We start from the raw sequence: 23,425 nt of genomic DNA, 5'->3' as shown, positions 1-23,425 counted from the left end.
GGTTCGGTTACTGAAGAAACCTCCGAACAACACCACAGAGAATGGGAAAGTCCATAACAGCTAATCCACAATATGCCAGATCACTCAGTCATGGTCTCTACTTCATTTTGCTTATCACAATATTAAGACTGCATATTCTTTACTTCCTGTGGTCTTATCAATTAATAGACTGCCATATTTTCAAGTTTCATCCCAGCATGTTCACCACAGAACTGTTAATTAATGATACTGGACTTATTTTAATCTTATTCAGTTTAAAATTCTATGGACAAATTCAGAGATAAATAGTCCTCCTACCACCTCCAAGCTTCAGACAAAGAGAAAACACTGTTCAGGGAAAATCACTGAATTTATTTACTTAAATTCTGAAATTCAGGAAGCAGCCTATCCTGATTTAGATATGTTAGAAGTATTCCAGATTTAAATTTCAGTTTAGATCAACATAAAATGATGAAGACTTCTTGTCACTTCCTCTTTCAGGGGGAAGTAAGTATTTCTGCACTAGTAAGTCAAGGATAAATGCCTATAAACAAGAAACATACAAAATTTACCTAAGACCAACATACCAATTAGTGAAAGAAAACTATGAACTCTTAATCATTTACTGCTGTGAAACACATTACATTCTTATTTACAAGGCTTTTTTTTATGGATACCCATCCAATAGACACACTCACATATGCTTGGGATACAGCAGTAAAAGAAAACAGACTAGTAAGTGGTGAGGTGTTACAGTTTACATAAGAATTCTCCTCAGATCTTTGCAACTGAAATGAAACAAGAAAAAAAATCTACTTCTTCTCTGCCTAGGAGGGAGCACAAGTATGACAACAGTACATTATTATCATCTTAATCCTACTGAAATAAGTTAGGTTCTGAATACTTGTATTCACATACAGAACTGCTAAAGGCTTGTATTAGAAAACTGAAATTCTAGGTTAAGAACATGCCATGACATCCTTCAATTAAGGTCATGGATGTTTTCACCCAGAATTACAACTGAACAGAGCAGCTGCTACTTTTTGCTACCTTTTCCACCAGAACTTTACATTAAAAAATTGTTTTACAAAAAGTGTGTAATCTACATAAATGTTTATAGAAAATTCAATGTAGCCTGCACTTATTTTAACTGAAGATGTCAGAAGATGCCTTTCTCAAGATCTCATATCCTGTACTCTTTTGAAGAATTTCATAAGCTTCTTATATACATAGCTTATAAACACTGTATCATGCATTAGATTGTTACTGAAACCTCTTTTACAGATCATAAACATATTCCTACCAAAGATTACCATTACCATTCACACCATTACATTACCATTGCACAAAAAAAGAATCATAAACACATTTTCTTAGTTTCATATTCAAAATTTAAAATAGTAAAACAAACTCCTATGAGTCACTGAGACTAAAAAGAAAACAGATTTAAAATTTGCTTAAAGAAAGAGATGGAAATATTGTACTAAGACACAGTATTTTGCTAGAAGCACATACCAATCTAGCAGTACTATTAGCATTTAAGATGTATTTTGAATTTTAGCATGTTACTGCTTTCCATCACTGATTTCGCTGTCATCTTTTAGTTTCACATTTCTATTTACATAAAACTAATTTTGTTATGTAGTTTACACAATCTCTTATGTTTATTTACTTACCAACAGTATCACATGGTTCATCCTTATGTACACAGAAATCCTTCCTAGAATTGGGGGTGAAAGAAAAAATGTTAAGCAAGTCAAGCTGTTAGACGTTAACAACTGTGTAACCTATTTAGAAACATTTTTTACGGCTCAATGAATAAATACAGAACACCATTATCTCAGCAAAGAACACGGGGAAGTAAAGGCCAGGATTCCACAGAGCTCTTAAACTCCAGCTTATTCTTAGAGCAGATTTAAGAGTAGTCAGGTGACAAAACATGTACCATATATTTAAATAGCATTGCACCTAATTTCTATGTTCTTTTGGGTTTTGTGGGGTGTTTGTTTTTCCTTTTACTGTAAGCATCTTGAAAAATAACAAGTCAAGCTAGTCTTCCTATAATTTGAAATGAATATATTTCCAGTGCTTTACGTAAGATTCAAATGCAGCATTTCGATCAATAATAAGAGTCAGAAAGATTTTATTCCAGCAAGTCAATGGTTAAAATCACTAATAGGAATATTATGAGAAACATTTCTGCTAGGCCATCCCCCTTATAGTAGTGGAAGAGTTATAAAAATTAACTACCCTATTTCCAACGTGTATTTTAGTCCAGTCATAAGTCTATAAATAAGACTGCTCTATTGCATAAAGGAAAATAAACATTTCAACTGTGTCTTAAATATCTGCTTGGGATTCATTTTGATTTCACAGATATTTTACTTCTTCTCAGAGACACACAACAAGTTACTAAAAGAGCAAAGGGAAAACTTTTTAATTGAGTGTTTATAAGTAATGTTAATTCGTTATTTTAAGTTTAAAAAAGGGCTGCTGAGGTATGCACGAACTGGGGAGGCTGGGAGGGAACCAATGGGAAAAAAACAACAAAAGAACATCAGGTATAGCAACGCCACAAACAAAGAAGTTCTGTTTTACTGCTGTGCCACAGAGTAGGGTCTTTGTTTTTAGGGGGAGCCCATATGAGTAAGTAAAATTTAGCTCTTATATTCTGTCTATGAAGGTAGACAGATAGACACATAGATTGATTATAAAGATATACCTATAGAGAAACATCAATTTTCCAGGGAAAAAAAAAATGCAGGAATTGTTTTGTGCTTGAAATGAAAGATACTGACACTTTTTACAAAGTGCAATTACTCCAAGAGCTGTTTGTTTGCTTCCCACAAACTATTTCTACATAGGGATTTAGACCCAAAAGCAATTTCTAGAGGTTGGCAAATTTCTGATAGCTGCTAAGGGCCACACAGATAGATGCATGGGGTTATATAGCTTTTAATTTACCAGTCACCACTGCCAGATAACGCCAAAGAGAAGAAGAATGGCAGTGCTATAAATTGATAAAGTTGTGAGTAAACTGATAAGGACAGTCTAGGAATACACTCCAAAGGGCCCTGGAATCAAGCAAAAGGTGGTGCAAGAAAATATAATGAGACACAGAAGAAAGTAATTTTATTTTTTCAAACCTGCAAGAAATTGTATTAATGCACTGAGTTGTGACACAATTCTTTGTTTTGTGCTATGTGACACAAGGGACTTATTGTCTTGTTAAGCAACATGACAGAATGATTAGAAATATGGGACTTGAGGTGAAGCAAGAGAACATGCATAAAGACAATCTAAGGACATTGACTGCCTTCCACACACACACACCCAACCACTGTAAAAATTAAGTGATGTAATAAAAAGTAAAAAAAAAATAAAAAGGAAAAGAGAAAAGAGATTACACCTTAAACTGTAAAAGAATAATACATTACATTTTAAAACTGCCAATATCCAAGAGGTTTCTACTCATGTAATAGCTTTATTCTCAAATATTACTGAGCTGCTCTTTTGTTTTCACTTCTTGGCTGAATCTGACTATGATTATGCCGTGTATTCAGGGTTTCATTATGGGACTTGGGGGAAATGGTACTGCTATGATTTGGCAAGAGGGAAATACAGTAAACCATTCTTAGTTCCTGACTTACATTGAAAGAATGTAATACCTCCTTTAATTTCCAGGAATACAAATGCATTACATACAATTGAGACTAGGCTCCTTAGTCTCTACAGTCCTAGCTAAACCTACCAGTGACTCCCACAAATATAAAGCACACTACTAAGTCCTCCGACAGATTATTTGCCTTCAACCTTCTCATCCTTTCACTCAGCAAAACAGAGCCAAGATATTAAAATTACCACTACAGCATACAGAAGTTTTAGTGGCAGCAGCTGGTAACTGAGTCTCAATGAAAGCAAGAAATGGCTAAAGCCCACCCACTCCAAGCAGTATCCAGCACATAATGTCCATTGTTCTAAACAGTTACTTTGCATACACATGGAAGGGAAAAGAAGTCCTTACTCAAGTGAAGGAAAGGAGGAGCTTACACACTATGTACAGCTGAATTCTGCACTTGAATGAATTGGCTAACACCAGAAAAGTACTCTAAGCAAGGATAGATAGTTTACGATATATAGCATTATGAAAGACCTTCACAGCACACAAAGGCTACTCAATTTCTAAATACAAAGTATCTCAGTACATTGACTTTGTCAAAATAAATCCTGATGTGCAGGTGGGATATACAACAGAAAACAAAAAGAACAGTAAAGGAAGACTAAATTAAAATCCAGACTTTTTCTTGTGAATTATTTCCAGCAATTTGACATTTTAGATAAATTTAATACTTGGTTTTGGCAAGTCAAAATAGTCAAAAAGACCTATATTCTACTCCAGCTGGTATACTATTTCCTTCCATACCCTATATTGGAGAAAAATAAAAAGGATAGGCAACAGATCTTACCAGTGTACCAGATCTCCATTTTGACTTCACTCCAGTTTATCTAAAGTTTGCAATTTTGGAATATGTGGCTTGAGTAACAGAAGAAGTTAGAATGCTTGAAACTGCAGGCTAACCTCTCCTGATACTGATTCCAGCACTTACAATGTTTTTGAGGCTTATTGATCAAGTAGTAGGTTTCATCAAATCATAAGATTTTTATAAGGAATATTGGTCGTTAATGGTAATTGTGGCAAGTGACATTATCATCAAATTGCAAATGCCTTCACTTGCATTGTGAAAAGTGAATAACTACAACACTGAAGACACTCTTGTCTCTTCACATAACAGGACATTCTGAAATAATTCTCACATATAAACCAAGAACATATATACTAATTAATAAAAGCACTTTTAATGACAATAATTAGATTTAAAATTATTTTGGTGTTAATGAATGCCACGAAAAATTACTTATTTACTATTTATTTGGGAATTTAAATAAATGGACAATGATACTAGTATGGTATGAAATATAATGGTATTTTGGAAACAGTTTATTATTTTGAGGGTAAATCTCAAAAGCACTTGTATGTAATGGTGAGTGTATTTTAGGTAAAACAGGAAATAATATATTTAATTATTTCAAATGGTTAACACTCCACTTAGGCTCTGTAAAGCTGAACTGAGATTAAAAAGAGTGATATAAATAGTCCTTATAAAGCTCACATTTCAGGTGACTAAAAAACAACAGCTTGGGAAATGTGATAATTTAACTAACAGCTGAATTGAACGTATTGTTAACATATGGAAACATATACAGAGTAGTTAGGGATCCAAGCAAGATGCTCTTGAGTAGAGTCACACAGAACCTAGACTCAACATAAACATTAAATGAGGCAGAAGAAAATATGAAAGCATTCCTGGTAAATTTTAAAAATTAAATGAATTCTGATAGATACACATAGGAATCAAGAAAGATGAAATTTTAAAGATAACTTATCTGAGTAAATTTTCTTCTAGTGTAGCCAAAAGTGGCCTCCCAGCTTAATCAGATAAAACAACAAAAAAAGAACATTTGGAAACAGGCAGTAGAAGGGAACAGCATCCTTGGATAAAGATACAGGAAAATATAAAAATGACACCACTACCTCTGTTTACAACAATATTGTGTCCAGTTTTGGTACTTATGCTTGAAAAAATAGTTTTGTAAAGTAGAAAATGTCTGGAAAGAAGTGAGAGAACAATTACATAGAGTAACTTCTGCAAATTACTCTGAGACAAAGAAGACTTTTGACTTGAGCACAACCCACAAGTATTTTCATAGGGAGGAGTTTTCCAATAGATTTTAGCAGCAAAGGGTACAAAAAGATCTATGGCTGAAAGCTGAAGTGAGAAAAATTAGAAATAAGTCCAACCATCCATTCAGAAGATTAGTAACTGTGCCAATAATCTACTGCTGAACAGTAAATCTTTCTTTCTTTCTTTCTTTCTTTCTTTCTTTCTTTCTTTCTTTCTTTCTTTCTTTCTTTCTTTCTTTCTTTCTTTCTTTCTTTCTTTCTAATTTTTGTCCAATACTTGCCTGCCTTTCTTAATCACCAGAAAAATTAAAATGTAGCCATAACTCTAAATTTTATGTTTGGGTCTCACACTAGATACTCAAGAGATTTTAAATTCAGTTGAAGTCCATGTTTTCCTGTGGAACAGATCTGTACTAGTGAATGGCCTAATTATTAGACCTTGAAAGAGTAAGCTGACAGCAACAGGTAAATTCATGCAAATTTTTCCCACATCCATTATTACAAGCATTATCACTTCACAGACTCAAATACCTTCAACATAAAAATGAAAAAACTGAAACAGTATACGATGACTTAAAATTAGCATGATTTTTTTTAAAAAAATACACATGGTAAAAATACAGGACTTCAATTTTACAGGCGATTCTGGCTTAAAAAAAAACCTAAAAACAAAAACAAAAACCAGAACATTTTATTTAAACATGTTCTTTTCAGGTTTCCCTACTTTCTTCAGCATCTACAAGGCTATTCCTAAATAATTAACAGAAAGGCCATGTGAGATTCTCATGAACTTCCTTCACACCTGCTGGTAGTGTTATATAAATCGAATTATCAAAAGAGTTGATAAATTGAGTACAAAATTATCAAGAGAGTTGGCAGCAGTGAAGTTACAGTGATGAAGACAAAATTAAGAATAATCTCATCTCTCAGTGTGCATTTGCAAGAATTCACTTTTCCAAAGCTGAAATTCACTAGGAGTTTAAGGGCAGAAGTAGCACTTTGATAATCCAATCTCTATCTCCACACATTTCAGCAATTTTGACAGCCAAACAGTCCAGGCTTCTGGGGCATCCCTGTAATATCAGTTTTATTCATGCAGGGATCTTTCACAGTCTTCTTCCTCTGACTTCCTTGAGGATTTATTTTTGTTTCAGAAAGGTAATAAAAAGCAAAGTCAGAAAAATAACTGTATTTATTCTGTGCAGTGGAAGGTAACAGCAACACTTTAAAATCTTGTGCAAGCTTTGTGGAGAGTTATGGATGGTTGCAACTATTGGAAGTGAAAGAACATTTATGAAATCTAAGTGCTGTTTATATCATTAGGTACTTTTATAGAACAAGGCAATTTCTTACGGTGAAATTGCCCAATAGCACTCTTTCAATTATGTGACACCCAGGGAAAGATCTCAGATACTGAAGATCAGTAAGAATAAATGGCTGATGCACACTACTAAACTGGAATATCACTACCTGATGAATATTAGGAGAATAACAGGTCTGCTTTCTGTCATAAAAACACTGAAAATACCAGTTCTGAGAAGGAGAATAAAGAAGTTGGTCTTTATTATTCTTTTCACACTTATTCTACAAACCACTGTGACACAACAGATCGACTGATGCACTGGAAAAGCAGCAAAATGCATAATTTTTAAGTGATGGCAGATTCTGCCTCAAACTTATGAAGTTTATACACTTCAAAGTTTTCATTATCTAATTTGCAATAGAGGCTATATATGAACTTGAGCACCATCACAGAACAACTGAGAATTCCATGGGCCTTTTCCTGCATTATCTTCAGTTACCTCATTCAGGTCAAGCAACCTGTGCAGATAGCAACTGGTAATGTCATCTCAGGGGCCACCAAAATCAGGACTTGTCTCTGAACACTCAGACCTTGTAACTTAAAAGGTAAGGAGGATGTTGATGCAACATGCCTCATTTTTTCTTCAGAAAAAATGTCCTGATACTGTCTGAAAGTATCTCTGCTAATTTGCAACTGTGAATACAGTAAAACTTACTTGACAAAAGAGATAGCTTTATCAAGCCACACCTTAAAACAATTTTAGTCTTAATTATCACATTCTCTTAATATCCAACCTCCCTCGTAATCTTTCCTAAATACATTGCAAACTCATTATGTGTTTCTTCTACTTCCTGGCACCATATTTTAAACAGGATATTATTTCATCAAAATAAGCGAATTTAAGGGAAAATTAAACAAATACTAACATCATTAAATAGGACCAAAGTAAATTGAAATGAATTAGTAGCAGATATGCATTATTACATTAGTCTATCTGGGCAGCTGAGAAAGCTGTGGGGAGAAGCTGGTTTTGCTTTCCTCTTTACAGAACAAAAGCAGAAATAAGTTTTTGAAAGTACCTTTTCCTGAAAAGGCTATGATGGCCCTTTGGCTGTTGAATAATGGTCTCTATAACATCCACATTATATTCTTTGTACTTAGGCATTAAAAATTAGATCTGCAGAAGACTCAGTACTTCATTTCTAACTCTTTTTGTTACTACACAAAACTGGCATGTGAAAGCTCAGGAAAGCTTTTACAAAGAACTCTTGCTGTTCTATTATCATGCAAGACAAAAGAGAAGATGTGGCAACTTTTCGGATAATTCCCACAGAATGTGTTGGATACCCTAAACTTTACACATTTACTCCAACAACACCAAGCAGTTGGTGCTCATCTGTATAAACAAAATCATTTCTCTCAATAAAACAGATCTGCTGCCCAAAGCTCTTTGGAGGTTGTGACAAAGGAACTTATACTATGCCTGCAAAACAGAATGGGACTCTCTATTAACAAAACACACATGTAGAGCCACTCACGGTGTTAACTATACCATAAACTTGACAACGTGTAGAGGTAACCTGGATTAACAAAACATTCCCAGTCAGAAAATGGCTCTGGTATGATTTATTAGTAGCTAAAGCAGCTCTCAAGAGGGAGGCGCTACAGTCTGGAGAGTAATACCATTGAAAAATAAGAATGTCAGAAGAACAGATCTTTAATTTCTGGCTCCAGCACTAACCTATTGTCTGACATCTAATCAATTCTTCCCTTTTCTCTTCTTTAAATTCCTTAAAACTGACATTTAATCAAAAAAATTGTATTTAAACTGACAGGTAAAAAATTGTAGATAACTCAGGAGTGAGTCCAGACAAGAGGCATGAAAACAATATGAGAGCTGGAGCATCTCTCCTATGAAGATGGGCTAAGATAGTTTGGGTTGGTCAGCCTGGAGAAGAAGCTCTTATGAGCTTTTGGTGCTTTAGGACTACCTAAAGCAGGCCTACAAGAAGACTGGAGAGGAACTTTTTACAGGGGCACATAGTGACAGGACAGAGGGGAATATCATTAAACAGAAATTGGCTAGGTTTATATTAGATACAGGGAAGAAATTCTTTACTGTAGAGGTGTGAGATATTGGCCCAGGTCATCCAGAGAAGCTGTGAATGCCTCATTCCTGGAAATTCTAAAGGCTAGGTTGGATGGGGCTTTGACCAATCTGCTCCAATACAAAGTATTGCTGCCCATAGGGGAGGGAGGTTTGGGATTGGATGATCCTTAAGGTCCATTCCAACCCATACAATTCTGATTCTGTGAAATCAGAATATCATTATTACAAAGCAGAAAAGCATCTTAATATATGATCAGACTTTTACAAAGTTTTTTTTACCATTTAGTATCACAGAATTTTTTGGGTTAGAAGGGACTTCTGAGATCATCCAGTCCAATCCTCCTGTCAAGGCAGGGTAACCTGGACCAGGTGACACAGGAACATGTCCCAGTGGCGTGTCCCAAATGTCACCAGAGAGGGAGATTCCATGACATCCCTGTGCAGCCTGTTCCAGTCCTCTGAAAATCTCAATGCAAAGAAGTTATTCCTCATGTTGAGCTGGAATTTCTTGTATGTTGGTATATGGCCACTGGCCCTTGTCTGTTTGCTGGGCACCACTGAAAAGACTCTGGCACCATCCTCTTGGCACCTGCCTTTGAGATATTTATATTCATTAATGAGACCCCTTCTCAGTCTTCTCTGGAATAAAAAGGCCCAGCTCCTGCAGTCTCCTCATAAGAGTGATGCTCCAGATCCCAAGTAATCTCTGTGGCCTCTGCTGTACCCTCTGCAGTACTCCTTGTGTTTCTTATACTGAGGTGCCCAGAACTGAACACAATACCACAGATGTTGTCAAATAGAGGGGCAGGATCACCTTCCTGAACCTGTCTGCCATATTCTTGCAATGCACCCCAGGATCTCATCGGTTCCCCTCACCACAAGGATACACCATCAGATCACGGTCAACTTGTCATCCACCAAGACTTCCAGAAATGCTGCATTAAATCAGAAAAGCTGTGCGGCCAAAAGCACTGACAGTTGAAAACATTTCCAGACCACTGACTCTCATCAACTTAACTAATTGCATTAGTTCAGAAAGCCCCTTCCTCTTCCCATAAAGGCTCATTAAGCTGAAGATGAAACAATGACAGGAAAAAGGTTCTACATGCTTTATTTATTTTATAGAATCTTACTACTCATGAGATACACTTTACTAGCTAAAGAATGCAGCCCTAGGTTCACTCTCCTGGCCCACACAGGCTTGAAGAATTTGATGCTTGCTCAAACTGCTGCTGCTATTTCAGATACTGCTGGCTGCCTCAGCTGTCTCAAATAAGAGAGCCCAGGGACAAGCAGAATGCTATGGCTCATTATCCTTGAACAGTCACATGGAACATCTAGATGTAAAGAAGTCTACTCCCCTTTAACCATCCTGATTAACCCAATGCCATGTATGATACTCAGGCATCCTTTATGCCATGGCCCAAGTTTACTCTTTCCTACTGCTTGCTTCTTTTCTTCACCCTTCTTTCTTTCTTTCTAGGCCTTTCCCCCCACCACCCCACCCCAGCCCCACAATACACTCACTACTATTAAAATCAGTTTGGGGTCTTAATCTACAAAATTTACTTTTAGGCTGTCAGTCCAAGTATGTTTCCTGATGAGCTAATGAAAAGTTGCTGCAGAGATCACTATTTCTTGTGTCTTCCATCTGATTTGAAAGGAGCTTATGAGAACTACTGCTTAGCTAATGTATAAAAGTGTAACAAAGAACAATCTGCACCCTCAAAGACCCAACATTCCATAAAACTGATATACACATCAAAGAGAGGTGGATGACACAGAGTAAGAAGTGCTTTTCTAAGAAAAGATAAGGGATTGAACAGCAAAAGTAGCAACAGAACTCCCTCCAAAGAGAGTCTGAACTTAAAAATCTCCTGCTTCCCGTAAGTGACTGGCCCTCCAAAGCAGGAAAATTTAGGCAAGCATTTTTCTGCTCCAAAAGACTGAAATACACTATAGATATTGGAGTTATCACAATGAAACTAATTTATAGAAAAATAACTGCATTATTTTTATTTTATATAGGGCCCCGGTAAGACTGGTCTGAATAAATAGCAAAAGATTGCATGTAAGTGTAAAAATTACACATAGTTTTAGGACACTATATCACTATATCATTAGCATGGGACTGCACAGTGGTACTCTGCTACAGACAATCACAGGAATTTTCTTTGGAAGGGAGCTCTGAAAATTATTCAGTCTAAGCTCGACTTCAAAAATGGCACTATGTCTAACCCTAGGATGGTTTAATCACCATTCTGTCCTTTCCTCTGGATCATGCCTGTATGCTGGCTGAACACCAACAAGCATCCCCCTGTGTACCACTTACAGACAAAACCAGGACAGTACCTGCTTGGAAGGAAAGAGGTGAACTGGAGGTCTATTTCCTTCTCAGCATGTGAAATGGCTGACAGTTAAGAGTTACAAAGAACTGCAGATCTGGAATCATACCTTTGTGGCCGTAGGACACATACTGAAGATGTACGTGAGGTACCTTCAGCACACAGTGAATCATACTAGTTCTAGGTTAATAAGAGGGAAGCAGAGCTGATCTAGCTCTGAATGGTTTAAATACATTTTTGAGTTTTGGCTGAAACTACCTACAGGTCTGGGGTGCTGCCTCTTTTAAATGAAGGCACAGGGATGAAGGATTCCAACCTTGCTACACAGATAAGGCCTCAGGTATATAGCCAAAGAAGAAACAGAGAATATCCTGCTCATAATTTCAAATGTTTACCATCTGGGAAATACTGCTTTCTGTCCCACCTTTACCAACACTTTACCACCACCTTTCCAGATGCCTCTAAACGCTCCCTTCATCACTGCAAACTCCATTCTTACTGTGTTGGCCATCTACTTTGATCTATGTTCACACTGCCTTCTGCCTATTTTAAATGCTTCTTTTTCACTACTTTACCTTGTGATTAGTATGGCTGCATCAACTGAAGTCATGTCTTCTCCCCAGCTTGTCGACATTTCTAAGTGTATATCATTCTTCTTGCCAAATTCTTCATGTTGCCATTTACAAAAGCTTTCCAGCATTTTTTCACCATGATGTCCAATGTACATATCTGCCTGCAAATAAAAAACAATGGTATTAGAATTAGAATTCTGTAAATAGAATTTGGAACATTTTTTGACTGACCTAGCTAAAATAGCTCTGCTTTTTATGGTATAATATGTCCATGGCAAAACAACTCAAACTTCAGGTGAAGAGACCACCTTCCTCACTTGTTAAAGAAACAAATTAAGATAGTGCGTTGAGAGTGTACATGCATCTGTTCACCCAAACTCTAGTCTTATTTATTTGCTGATTTTTCATTATCCGCGGTGAGGAAAAGCATAATGATGTTAAAAAATTCAGAATTTGAACATGAAATTTGAGGAACTGTAGAAGGAAATACTTATTCACTGGAAAATTATAGTATTTTACATTAGAACTATTGGTAAGAGAATCCTATTCCCTTATGAACTAAGTGCTATATCATGCATTTGTTTGTCTAGGGATTAGAAAACAAAGAACAGCAGTTCTCCTACAAGTCAATGTATTTAAAGATTATTTTTCTACTGAGATATGTGAATGCACAAAAAGCACAGCAGAAGCACCTGATTTCCACGTGGAAACTTTGACTTTTAATTGCAAGCACAGAAAAATCTCAATACATGCAGCACATAAATTAGGAGAAGGTTAATCTTTATTGGGACGGCTCATCAGTACAAATCACTAAATAATATACAAAAGTGAACCAAGGAAATTTTTTAGCCATTGAAATTCATGAATATTGCAAGCTTTTTCACAGCAACAAGCTAAGTAACATTACCCTCTACAGGCTAAGACAAATGTCATAAATACCTACTGGAGTCTCATGAAGAAGGACAAGTTTAGTCACCCGAAGATTTACTTGTAATCCTAGACTCTTGTGTTGGAAAAGATTAAAAACCTAAGAGGGATTTTAAAAAAAGAAAATCAAATATGAACTTGTATTGCACATACACTAAACACAAACAACACAACCCCAAAGAACCTCAAAAGCTCTCATATTCTATCTACTGTGACTGCTTTTATTTTCTGTAATCTGAACAGAATATTAAGATAATGTACTGTTTTGGAATTCTGAAGTGAAAACAGATCTTAGGCAATATTCATTACGGGAACATTAAAAAAAGACCTTTTCCTCACAATCACTTTATAAACTGTGGCCTGTTTCTCCAAATATTTACATACACATTTAATAGTGTACACATGAAAATTTATATTCAGTTAAATCCATGATCTTGGACCAAGTGGTTTGAGCCAACATCCAACTGTCTAATTTTCCAGCTTATGCTCCTTCTTTAGAACAATCTTTCCTTGTATATTACAGGTGATATTTTTCACTGCTTTATGCACAAAATGAGTGCACTACAGCTCCAGATAGAATTGGAAGGGATTGTAATTGTCCAAGTTCATTACTCTTTTTTCCACCACCACTGATCACACAATCCTTTTTCATAACAATGTCATGTCTTCATAACAAGCACAGGTCACCAGAAACTATCCAATACCCCAACCTTTCCAACAACACCATGGGCTTCTAACCCAAAAGTCATCCTGTTCCCTCACTTCCAGGCTTCCCTGAGAGGTATGACCAGACAGTATAGATAAGCCTGCAGCACCATGGTTTTCTGCTGCAAAACATATGGACTAAGTCTTGACAGCCGGCCGATGGTCCTGCTCAGACTGTACCTCACGGATGTTCAGTCAGAATCATTAGAAGGAGTAATTAAATCAGCCTGTGGTTGGCAGGTTGGCATTGCTGGCAAATCATCAATATTAGTTTTACATTTCCTACCATGTTTAAGATGGTTAGAATAAATCTTCTGGCAGCATCTGTTCCATGATACGAAACCATAGCAGGATCTGCGACCACAACAGTTTCTATGTTGTACTCTTGAGGTAACTTGTAAGAGTATCGCTTTCCTCTTCCACTCTCTGACACTTTTTGAGTCTTGGATTTTCTTTTATCTGTAAACCAAAACAGTGCTTGAGAAATTCACCCTTCAAACTTCTCCTGCAGTACTTTTTAAGATTTGTTACCCTTGGTTATGTTATAACTCTTATTATGTGGAAAGTAATAGCTATGGGCTTTAATATATTATGCTTATTTGCCACTGAAAACACTAAGGCTCATAAGGAAGGTCTGTACTAGGTATAAATATTAGCTTATACTAAGAAAACAGGAATTTTATCCATCTTTTCAAGTAAAGTCAGAAGGACTATTTGCATCCTTTCAACTGATATATTTATAAAAAGAATACGTCTCTTACTTTGGTTTGTGGGAGAAAAACTCAGCTCATGTTGGGACTGAAGGAAAATCAGTCACACTGACATTGCAGAATTTTTGTCTGTTCATCTTCATAAATCACAGAGAAAATATCTTGATGTAATTACATCTTAGCAAACAAGACAACAAATACAGATTCATCACAGAATCATTTATTTGGTAAATACCTACAACAATTCCATGATTTGTGAAGAGGAAATAATGTTTCAGATGAATGACAGAGAATGACATAGGTTTGTTAGAATCAAAAAAAGTGAATTTTTACTGACGCGACTTCAAGATCAGTGCTCCTGTAAGCAGCTGAATCAAAGTAACAAAACCAAACTCTGGAAACAGGCCTTAAAATCTACAGAAAGCTACAAGTTGAAAACGCATTATATTCATGGCAAGGCTGAGGTTATTAATAACATTCATTTTCAGCTTACCCTCCAGAAACCCAACAAAATCCCCATTACTATTACAATACATATGAATCCCCCTGCCCAGTTACATAGAAACAGTTCAAGCCAGAAGGTGGTCAAATTTACAAACATCAGTTAGCAATACCATTTTAAATAAGCTAATTTAGAACAAAATGCCAAATTAAACTCCTTGCGGTAGTAGCCATATTTTGTTAGATCCTCTTACGAGGGCATAAAACTTCTGGGACTGATCTCATTGAAACCAAGTGGAGTTTTTTCCAGCATCCACAATGGATTATCAGGCTCTCTGTTTACCTAAAAAAAGTGATGTTTGAGATGACAATTACATTCTGGAAAAATTAAAATATTCAGAATTTTTGAGGAAATGTTTTTCAATTAGTCAATCTCATCTCTACTGGGAAAATTCCTGCGGTGTATTTCAAAATCCACGACCACTCTTTAAAAAATAAGCCACTGTTGGGGGTTGTTTTTTTCCCTTTTTCTCTCTGTGTAATTTTCCCCACTGCCACGCTAAGATACCTGTTGACTAGGCAGTCATGGCAGGGGGAGGGGAGAGAAGAGGGAAACCCCTCGATATCCAAACATCCAGAAGAGGTAAGCGGAAGGCTCTGGCTCGCCCCATTTCCCCCACAGAGTTCAGACGAGAAGGACGATCGCCGCCTCTCCTCCATCCCTACCAATCCAGCAACGGGAGCCATCCTCACTGCTGTCAGACCCTGCACTGCTGCCTTCTCGCTGTAACCTGCCACCATCCAGCACTCTGCTGAGCACTGGGACCCACACCGTGAGCAGAGGGCTCTCTCCATCTCTCTCTCCCCCTGGGACAGTTCTGCCATCACCCCCAGCCCTCCTGCAGCTCTGCGGGACCCGCCCGCCCCCAGCACTGGGAACTGCAGCTCAGGGAAAAGGTGTCTGCAGCCAGAAAGGGACTGGGACTGAGTTACTGTTCTGTTTGTGGGTAATTTCATAGCTGTTGTTGTTCTTGTTTGTCTTGTTAGATATACTAGTAAAGAACTGTTCTTCCTACCCCCATATCATTGCCTGAGAGCTCCCTTAATTGCAAAATCATCATAATTTTTAGGCAGGACGGTTCACACTTTTCAGTTTAAAGGGAGGCTTCTGCCTTTCTTAGCAAATACCTCTCTTTCAAACCAGGACAGATTTTGGCGCCCAATGTGGGGCCCGAGGGCATTGAGAGGAAAACGTGAAAAAGGAATAACAGTTCTTGAGTTAACTCAGTTTTTTTTGCATTAGATGGCATCATGTTGTCCAGCTTACCGTGATTTGGGCTCCATGTGGCCACAGCTTTATCTCTCCCATTTGCAATCCCTTACTTGAACATGGGTCCTAAAACTCAGGCTACTGTAGCTATTATCCAGTTCATTTTGTAGGTTTATAATGAGAGGAATAGATTCATGGATTTTTAACTTCCTCTGGAAGGCGGGTACATGGATTCAGGGCTATCACACTCTAACTGTATGTTTTTGGGGTTACTTTAATAATGGTACATACTGTGAGGATATGACACCAGGAAAAATTTTATCCCAACCACTTACACAGTTTTTTGGGTCTTCTCCACCAGTTTTTGAAGGGTTCAAATCCCCTCTAAGTGCTAATGATATCATACAACGGCTGGCATTGCTAATAGGCCTTGTAAACCTGTTCTATTTAACATTCAAAGATGAGGGGACATTGACTTGGATGACAACCCTGATACGACCCTCAGGAAATAGGGATTCTGCCCCAGAGCCTGGCCCTGCCCCAGAGACTAAGGATTCTGCCCCAGAGCTTGGCCCTGCCCCAGAAGTTAAGGATGTTGCCCCTGAGCCTGACTCTGCTGCAGAGCCCACCTCAGAGAGGAACCACCCAGAGTGGGAGGGGTTTCTAGTGAAGGACATGGGCCAGATGCTGAAGGAGGGAGTACCTTTCCCCAGCTCTTGAGAAACTCTCCCCCTGCCTTAAAGAGGGAGAACCTGATGGTGCAGCAGTGGAACCCACAGATGTTACATCTCACCAGGTTCCAGCTGAACTGCAAGGGCACTCACAACCAGCAGCAGTTGCCCCCGTGGAAACTAGAAAGTCTAGGGTGAAAGCAAAGCACCTAGATAATAAGGATCAGAAAGCAGGGCCCTCACAACCAGCAGGGGAGCCAGAGGTTGAGATCGTCACAGAGTCCCTGTCATATGAGAGTCTCCGTAATCTGCGTAAAGATGTTGTACGAAGGGGCCGTGAGGCTTTCACAACGTGGTTACTGCGGGTCTGGGACCTTATGGGTACAGGTATGCAGCTGGATGGTACTGAGGCAAGGAATTTGGGACCCCTGACCCAGGACTCAGGTGTGGATCACATATTCGTAAGGGAACCAGGCCCCCTTTCCCTCTGGGAGCGGCTTTTAATGAGTGTAAGAGAGAGGTTTGTCCATAGAGAGAGAATGCAGGAGCACCACCATAGAATGTGCTGGAAGACCGCTGAGGAGGGGATCCAAGAGCTGAGAGAAGTGGCAGTACTGGAGGTGCTCTTTGGGAGGGGTGGACAACATGACAATGACCCCGACAAGGTCAGGTGCACAGGGCAGATGTTGTGGAATCTGGCACACCTGGGGCCATCTCAATACACCACATTCATTGCAGCCATTAATGCTGACACCAACCACGAGACAGTGGGTTCTGTTGCCAACAAGCTCAGAAATTTTGAGAGTATGATCAATGGCCCAATGCAGGTTCAGGTCTCTGCCGTGAATAGGGAACTCAGAGAGGAGTTCAAGGAGGAGATAAGAGGGGTGAGGGAGGAGATGAGGAAGGTCAATGCAGCACCAGTGCGAGTCACAGATGCCAGAGTTAGAGCCCAACGTCCCCCAGTTAGGGATAGAGGGTACACCCCACGAGCTGACCTGTGGTTCTTTCTGCGTGACCATGGGGAAGACATGAGGAGGTGGGATGGGAAACCCACTTCTGCCCTGGCAGCGCGGGTGCGTCAACTCAAGGAGGGAAACACTAACCAAGGGAGCTCCACTAAAGTGAAGGTAGCCTCAACTTCCCATAACCAAGATGCAGGGTATTACAAAAGGGAGGCTGATCTGTCAGATCCCCTTGAGGGAACCTCTAACATGTATGCCCAGGAAGGAAATAATAACCAGTGCTAGAGGGGCCCTGCCTCTGGCCAGGGAGAGGCACAGGAAAACCGTGCCTTTTGGACGGTGTGGATCCGATGGCCTGGCACATCAGAGCCACAAAAACATAGGGCATTAGTTGACACTGGTTCACAGTGCACCCTAATACCATCAGAACATGTGGGGGAAGAGCCTGTTTCTATTGCTGGGGTGACAGGGGGTTCACAGGAATTGACTTTGCTGGAGGTTGAGGTGAGCCTGACTGGGAAGGAGGGGCAGAAGCATCCAATTGTGACTGGCCCAGAGGCACCATGTATTCTAGGCATAGACTTCCTCAGGAATGGCTATTACAAAGACCCAAAGGGACTCAGGTGGGCTTTTGGAATAGCTGCTGTAGAGGCAGAAAACATTAAGCAATTGAACACCTTGCTTGGACTGTCAGAGAACCCACCTGCAGTGGGACTCCTGAAGGTGAAGGAGCAGCAAGTGCCAATTGCCACCTCGACAGTGCACCACCAGCAGTACAGGACAAATCGAGATGCTGTGATCCCCATCCACAAGATGATCCGTGAGCTGGAGGGCCAAGGGGTGGTCAGCAAAACCCACTCACCCTTCAACAGCCCCATCTGGCCTGTGCGCAAGTCTGACGGAGAATGGAGATTGACTGTGGACTATCGTGCATTGAATGAAGTGACTCCACCGCTGAGCGCTGCCGTGCCGGACATGCTGGAACTCCAGTAGGAGCTGGAGTTCAAGGCAGCAAAGTGGTACGCCACCATTGACATTGCCAATGCATTTTTCTCCATTCCTCTGGCAGCAGAGTGCAGGCCTCAGTTTGCTTTCACCTGGAGGGGCGTGCAGTACACCTGGAACCAACTGCCCCAGGGGTGGAAGCACAGCCCCACCATCTGCCATGGACTGATCCAGGCTGCACTGGAAAAGGGTGAAGCTCCAGAACATCTGCAATACATCGATGACATCATTGTGTGAGGGAACACGGCAATGGAAGTATTTGAGAAAGGAGAGAAGATCATCCAGATTCTGCTGGGAGCTGGTTTTGCCATCAAGAGGAACAAAGTCAAAGGTCCTGCCCGAGAGATCCAGTTCCTGGGAGTAAAGTGGCAAAACGGGAGGCGCCAAATCCCCACTGAGGTCATCAATAAGATCACTGCGATGTCTCCACCAACCAACAAGAAGGAAACACAAGCTTTCCTAAGTGCCATAGGCTTTTGGAGAATGCACATTCCTGAGTACAGCCAGATCGTCAGCCCTCTCTACCTGGTCACCCGGAAGAAGAACAAATTCCACTGGGGCCCTGAGCAGCAGCAAGCCTTTGCCCAGATCAAGCAGGAGATCACTCATGCTGTAGCCCTCGGCCCAGTCAGGACAGGACCAGAGGTGAAGAATGTGCTCTACTCTGCAGCCGGGAACAAGGGCTTGTCCTGGAGCCTTTGGCAGAAGGTACCTGGTGACACCCGAGGTCGACCTCTGGGATTCTGGAGCCGAAGTTACAGAGGGTCTGAAGCCAACTACACCCCAACAGAGAAGGAGATCTTGGCTGCTTATGAAGGAGTTCAAGCTGCCTCAGAGGTGATTGGCACAGAAGCACAGCTCCTCCTGGCACCCCGACTACCAGTGCTGGGGTGGATGTTTAAAGGGAAGGTCCCCTCTACCCACCACGCCACCGATGCCACATGGAGCAAGTGGATCGCCCTCATCACATAGCACACCCATATCGGAAACCCAAATCGCCCTGGGATTTTGGAAATAATTACAAACTGGCCAGAAGGTGAAAGTTTTGGTCTTGCCAATGAAAAGCAGCAAGAACAAGTGACCCGGGCTGATGAAGCCCCACCATACAACCAACTGCCAGCAGATGAAACTCGCTACGCTCTTTTCACTGACAATTCCTGTCGCATCGTGGGGATAAACCAGAAGTGGAAAGCAGCCGTATGGAGCCCCACACGATAGGTTGCACAAGCTACCGAAGAAGAAGGTGGATCAAGTCAACTTGTTGAACTCAAAGCCGTTCAGCTGGCCCTGGACATTGCTGAAAGAGAGAAGTGGCCAAAGCTTTACCTTTACACTGATTCATGGATGGTAGCCAATGCTCTGTGGGGCTGGCTGGAAAGATGGAAAAAAGCTAACTGGCAACGTAGGGGAAAACCAATCTGGGCTGCTGATGAGTGGAAAGACATTGCCACTCGGGTAGAGAAGCTACCCGTAAAAGTCTGTCATGTAGATGCCCATGTCCCCAAGAGTCGGGCTAATGAGGAGCACCAACACAATGAGCAAGTAGATCAGGCTGCAAGGATAGAGGTGTCACAGATAGACTTAGACTGGCAACACAAGGGAGAATTGCTCCTGGCTCGATGGGCCCACGATGCCTCAGGTCACCAAGGCAGAGATGCTACCTATAAGTGGGCACGAGACCGAGGGGTGGATCTCACCATGGACAGTATTTCCCAGGTTATCCATGACTGTGAGACGTGTGCTGCCATCAAGCAAGGCAAGCGACTGAAGCTCCTCTGGTATGGGGGGCGGTGGTCCAAATAGAAGTATGGGGAGGCCTGGCAGATTGACTACATCACACTGCCTCAGACACGCCAAGGCAAGCGCTACGTGCTGACCATGGTGGAAGCCACCACTGGATGGTTGGAGACCTACCCTGTGCCTCATGCCACTGCCCACAACACCATCCTGGGCCTGGAAAAACAAGTCCTTTGGAGACATGGTACCCCTGAGGGAATTGAGTCAGACAATGGGACTCATTTCAAGAACAGCCTCATAAACACCTGGGCCAGAGAACACGGCATCGAGTGGGTGTACCACATTCCTTATCACGCACCAGCGGCTGGGAAAGTGGAACGGTGCAATGGGCTGCTTAAAACCACCTTGAATGCACTGGGTGGGGGGACTTTCAAGAACTGGGAGATTAATCTACCAAAGGCCACATGGTTAGTGAACACCCGAGGTTCCACTAATTGAGCAGGCCCTGCCCAGTCTGAGCCCTTGAGAACACCAGATGGGGACAAGGTTCCAGTGGTGCATATGAGACCATGCTAGGAAAATGCTAGGAAAAAACTGTTTGGGTGAACTCTGCCTCCAGCAAAGACAATCCAATTCATAGGGTGGTTTTTGCTCAAGGACCAGGTTGTACCTGGTAGGTGATGCAAAGGGATGGAAAGGCTCGATGCATACCCCAAGGAGACCTTGTTTTAGGGTAAACTACCTATGATACTGTGCCTGTATCTGTAAACTACATGTATGTCTATAATTTAAAGATTTTAATTCGATGTAGCATGTTGGTATGGGAAAATTTGGGGTGGATAATGTTGGGGGTTGGTTCTTTCCCTTTTCCCTCTATGGAATTTTCCCCATTGTCATGCTAAGATACCTGTTGACTGGGCCCTGGTGGTAAGGGGGAGGGGAGGGAAGAGGGAAATCCCACGATATCCAAACATCCAGAAGAGGAAACAGAAGGCTCTGGCTCGCCCCATTTCCCCCACAGAGTTCAGACGAGAAGGACGATCGCCTCCTCTGCCCCAGCCCTGCCATCCCAGCATCGGGAGCCATCCTCACTGCTGTCGGACCCTGCCCTGCTGCCTTCTCGCTGTAACCTGCCACCATCCAGCACTCTGCTGAGCACTGGGACCCACACCGTGAGCAGAGGGCTCTCTCTCCATCTCTCTCTCTCCCCCTGGGACAGCTCTGCCATCACCCCCAGCCCTCCTGCAGCTCTGTGGGACCTGCCCGCCCCCAGCACCAGGAACTGCAGTTCAGGGAAAAGGTGCCTGCAGCCAAAAAACACTGGGACTGAGTTACTGTTCTGTTTGTGGGTAATTTCATAGCTGTTGTTGTTCTTGTTTGTCTTGTTAGACATACTAGTAAAGAACTGTTATTCCTACCCCCATATCTTTGCCTGAGAGCTCCCTTAATTGCAAAATTATAATAATTTGTAGGGAGGAGGGATCAAATTTTTCAGTTCAAAGGGAGGCTTCTGTCATTCTTAGCAAATACCTGTCTTTCAAACTAGGACAGTGACTCTTCGGGACAGTGCTAAAAATGAACTCACAAAGTCAGTTAACTCACAAATTAAATTTAAAATATAAAATACCAATGGAGGAGGGGTCTGTGATTTAAATACACATGTAACATAGATTTTATGTAAATATATTGTAGATAAATATTTTTCAGTATCACATGTATAAATTATGCACACTTTAAAATGTTGTCTATTGTTCTCTGTATCACTCACAAAAGATTATATATGTGAATGGTCCATCCCACTACATCTGAGAAAGTTTAACTGATCCGTCTGCAACTGGTGACAGTGTAAGTCTTTCTAACACATTAACTAATAGAAAAAAGTATGTATTTTCCAGAAATAAATGATTGGTGCTTGATGATCTAGAATTAGAAACAGCTTATAATCTTAGGCTATCTAAATCTATATTCTCTTACATTGATCCTTCAGACACTTGCTTAGCCTCATAACTTTTGCTACACTGTAGCCTTACTCATGTTTGCTAACTGAGGATCTACATCCTAGTTTATAAAACATTATGTGTGTTTTCACTGCTCTTTTGAGGATAATGTCCAATGAAACTTTAGTGTTAGTACTGGTGCCAAAAAAACCACTTCCTATAAGCTATACAACTATGGCTTGCCATACCAACGTCTAATGCTGCAAGAGTAAGCTATAAGTCTACATTTAAAAGGCAAACTCATGTGAGTTAAAAAACATCTCTTATGACCCACCTGGTCAATATGCCTTCCTCCTAGGCACAGTGCAGCTTCCAGCAACAATCTATTCACTGTTCACTTCTTTGCAAAAGACAGCAGCTAGTGATTGAAAACTTTAAATTTCATCTTAGCATTTACAGAGAATTCTCTTAACACATCTCTCTAAAAGTTATAGCTAGCAGTGCACTGCTATTCAGAACTGACAGTCCACAACAAAATACATCATTGTGCTAAACATTAAGAACACTGTGGTCCCATAAGATGTTGAAACCTCTGTCTTTTGGGACTGTAGTGGATGAGAAGACTACACAGCTCTGCAGACAAGCTGTCTGCCCATCATTTGCCTTAGATATCTCTCCCATTAACAAACCAATGAACAATTTGTTCTTGGCCAGCCAACCTTTTACAAATTGCTGGCAGAAATCCCCATCACGAGATCTCATTTATCTGAAAATTGTAGCTCTCTCCTAAGAACTTTAAATAAATGGAATTAGCAATTTTGGTACTACTTGTATGCAAATAACTGCCACAACTGCTTCCAGATAACAAGCGAAACAGGCTTTAGGAAAAACCTCTTGTTTCTTTACATACTCATAAATCAGTAAAATTTACAAAGAACTATTCATTATTGAAGGCAAAGTATGTAAGAGACAATAACTGCTGCACAAAACCCAGCTACATCAATA

At 40.4% G+C, this 23,425-nt stretch overlaps 1 protein-coding gene across 1 annotated transcript in view; it reads right to left on the bottom strand.

Annotated features, from left to right (window-relative positions):
• ADAMTS19 (ADAM metallopeptidase with thrombospondin type 1 motif 19) overlaps window positions 1-23,425 on the bottom strand; it is a 137,384-nt gene that overhangs the window by 85,885 nt on the left and 28,074 nt on the right. Inside the window, exons 4-7 of the mRNA XM_062513086.1 lie at window positions 13,971-14,143; window positions 12,996-13,079; window positions 12,056-12,213; window positions 1,656-1,699 (exon numbers count right to left, since the gene is read on the bottom strand). Of these exons, the coding sequence (XP_062369070.1) occupies window positions 1,656-1,699; window positions 12,056-12,213; window positions 12,996-13,079; window positions 13,971-14,143 (459 nt within the window). The remainder of the gene's footprint in view (window positions 1-1,655; window positions 1,700-12,055; window positions 12,214-12,995; window positions 13,080-13,970; window positions 14,144-23,425) is intronic.

The sequence above is a fragment of the Cinclus cinclus genome, chromosome Z (assembly GCF_963662255.1).
Source record: "Cinclus cinclus chromosome Z, bCinCin1.1, whole genome shotgun sequence".
Taxonomy (NCBI): domain Eukaryota; kingdom Metazoa; phylum Chordata; class Aves; order Passeriformes; family Cinclidae; genus Cinclus; species Cinclus cinclus.
This window is presented reverse-complemented; position numbering and strand designations above follow the sequence as displayed.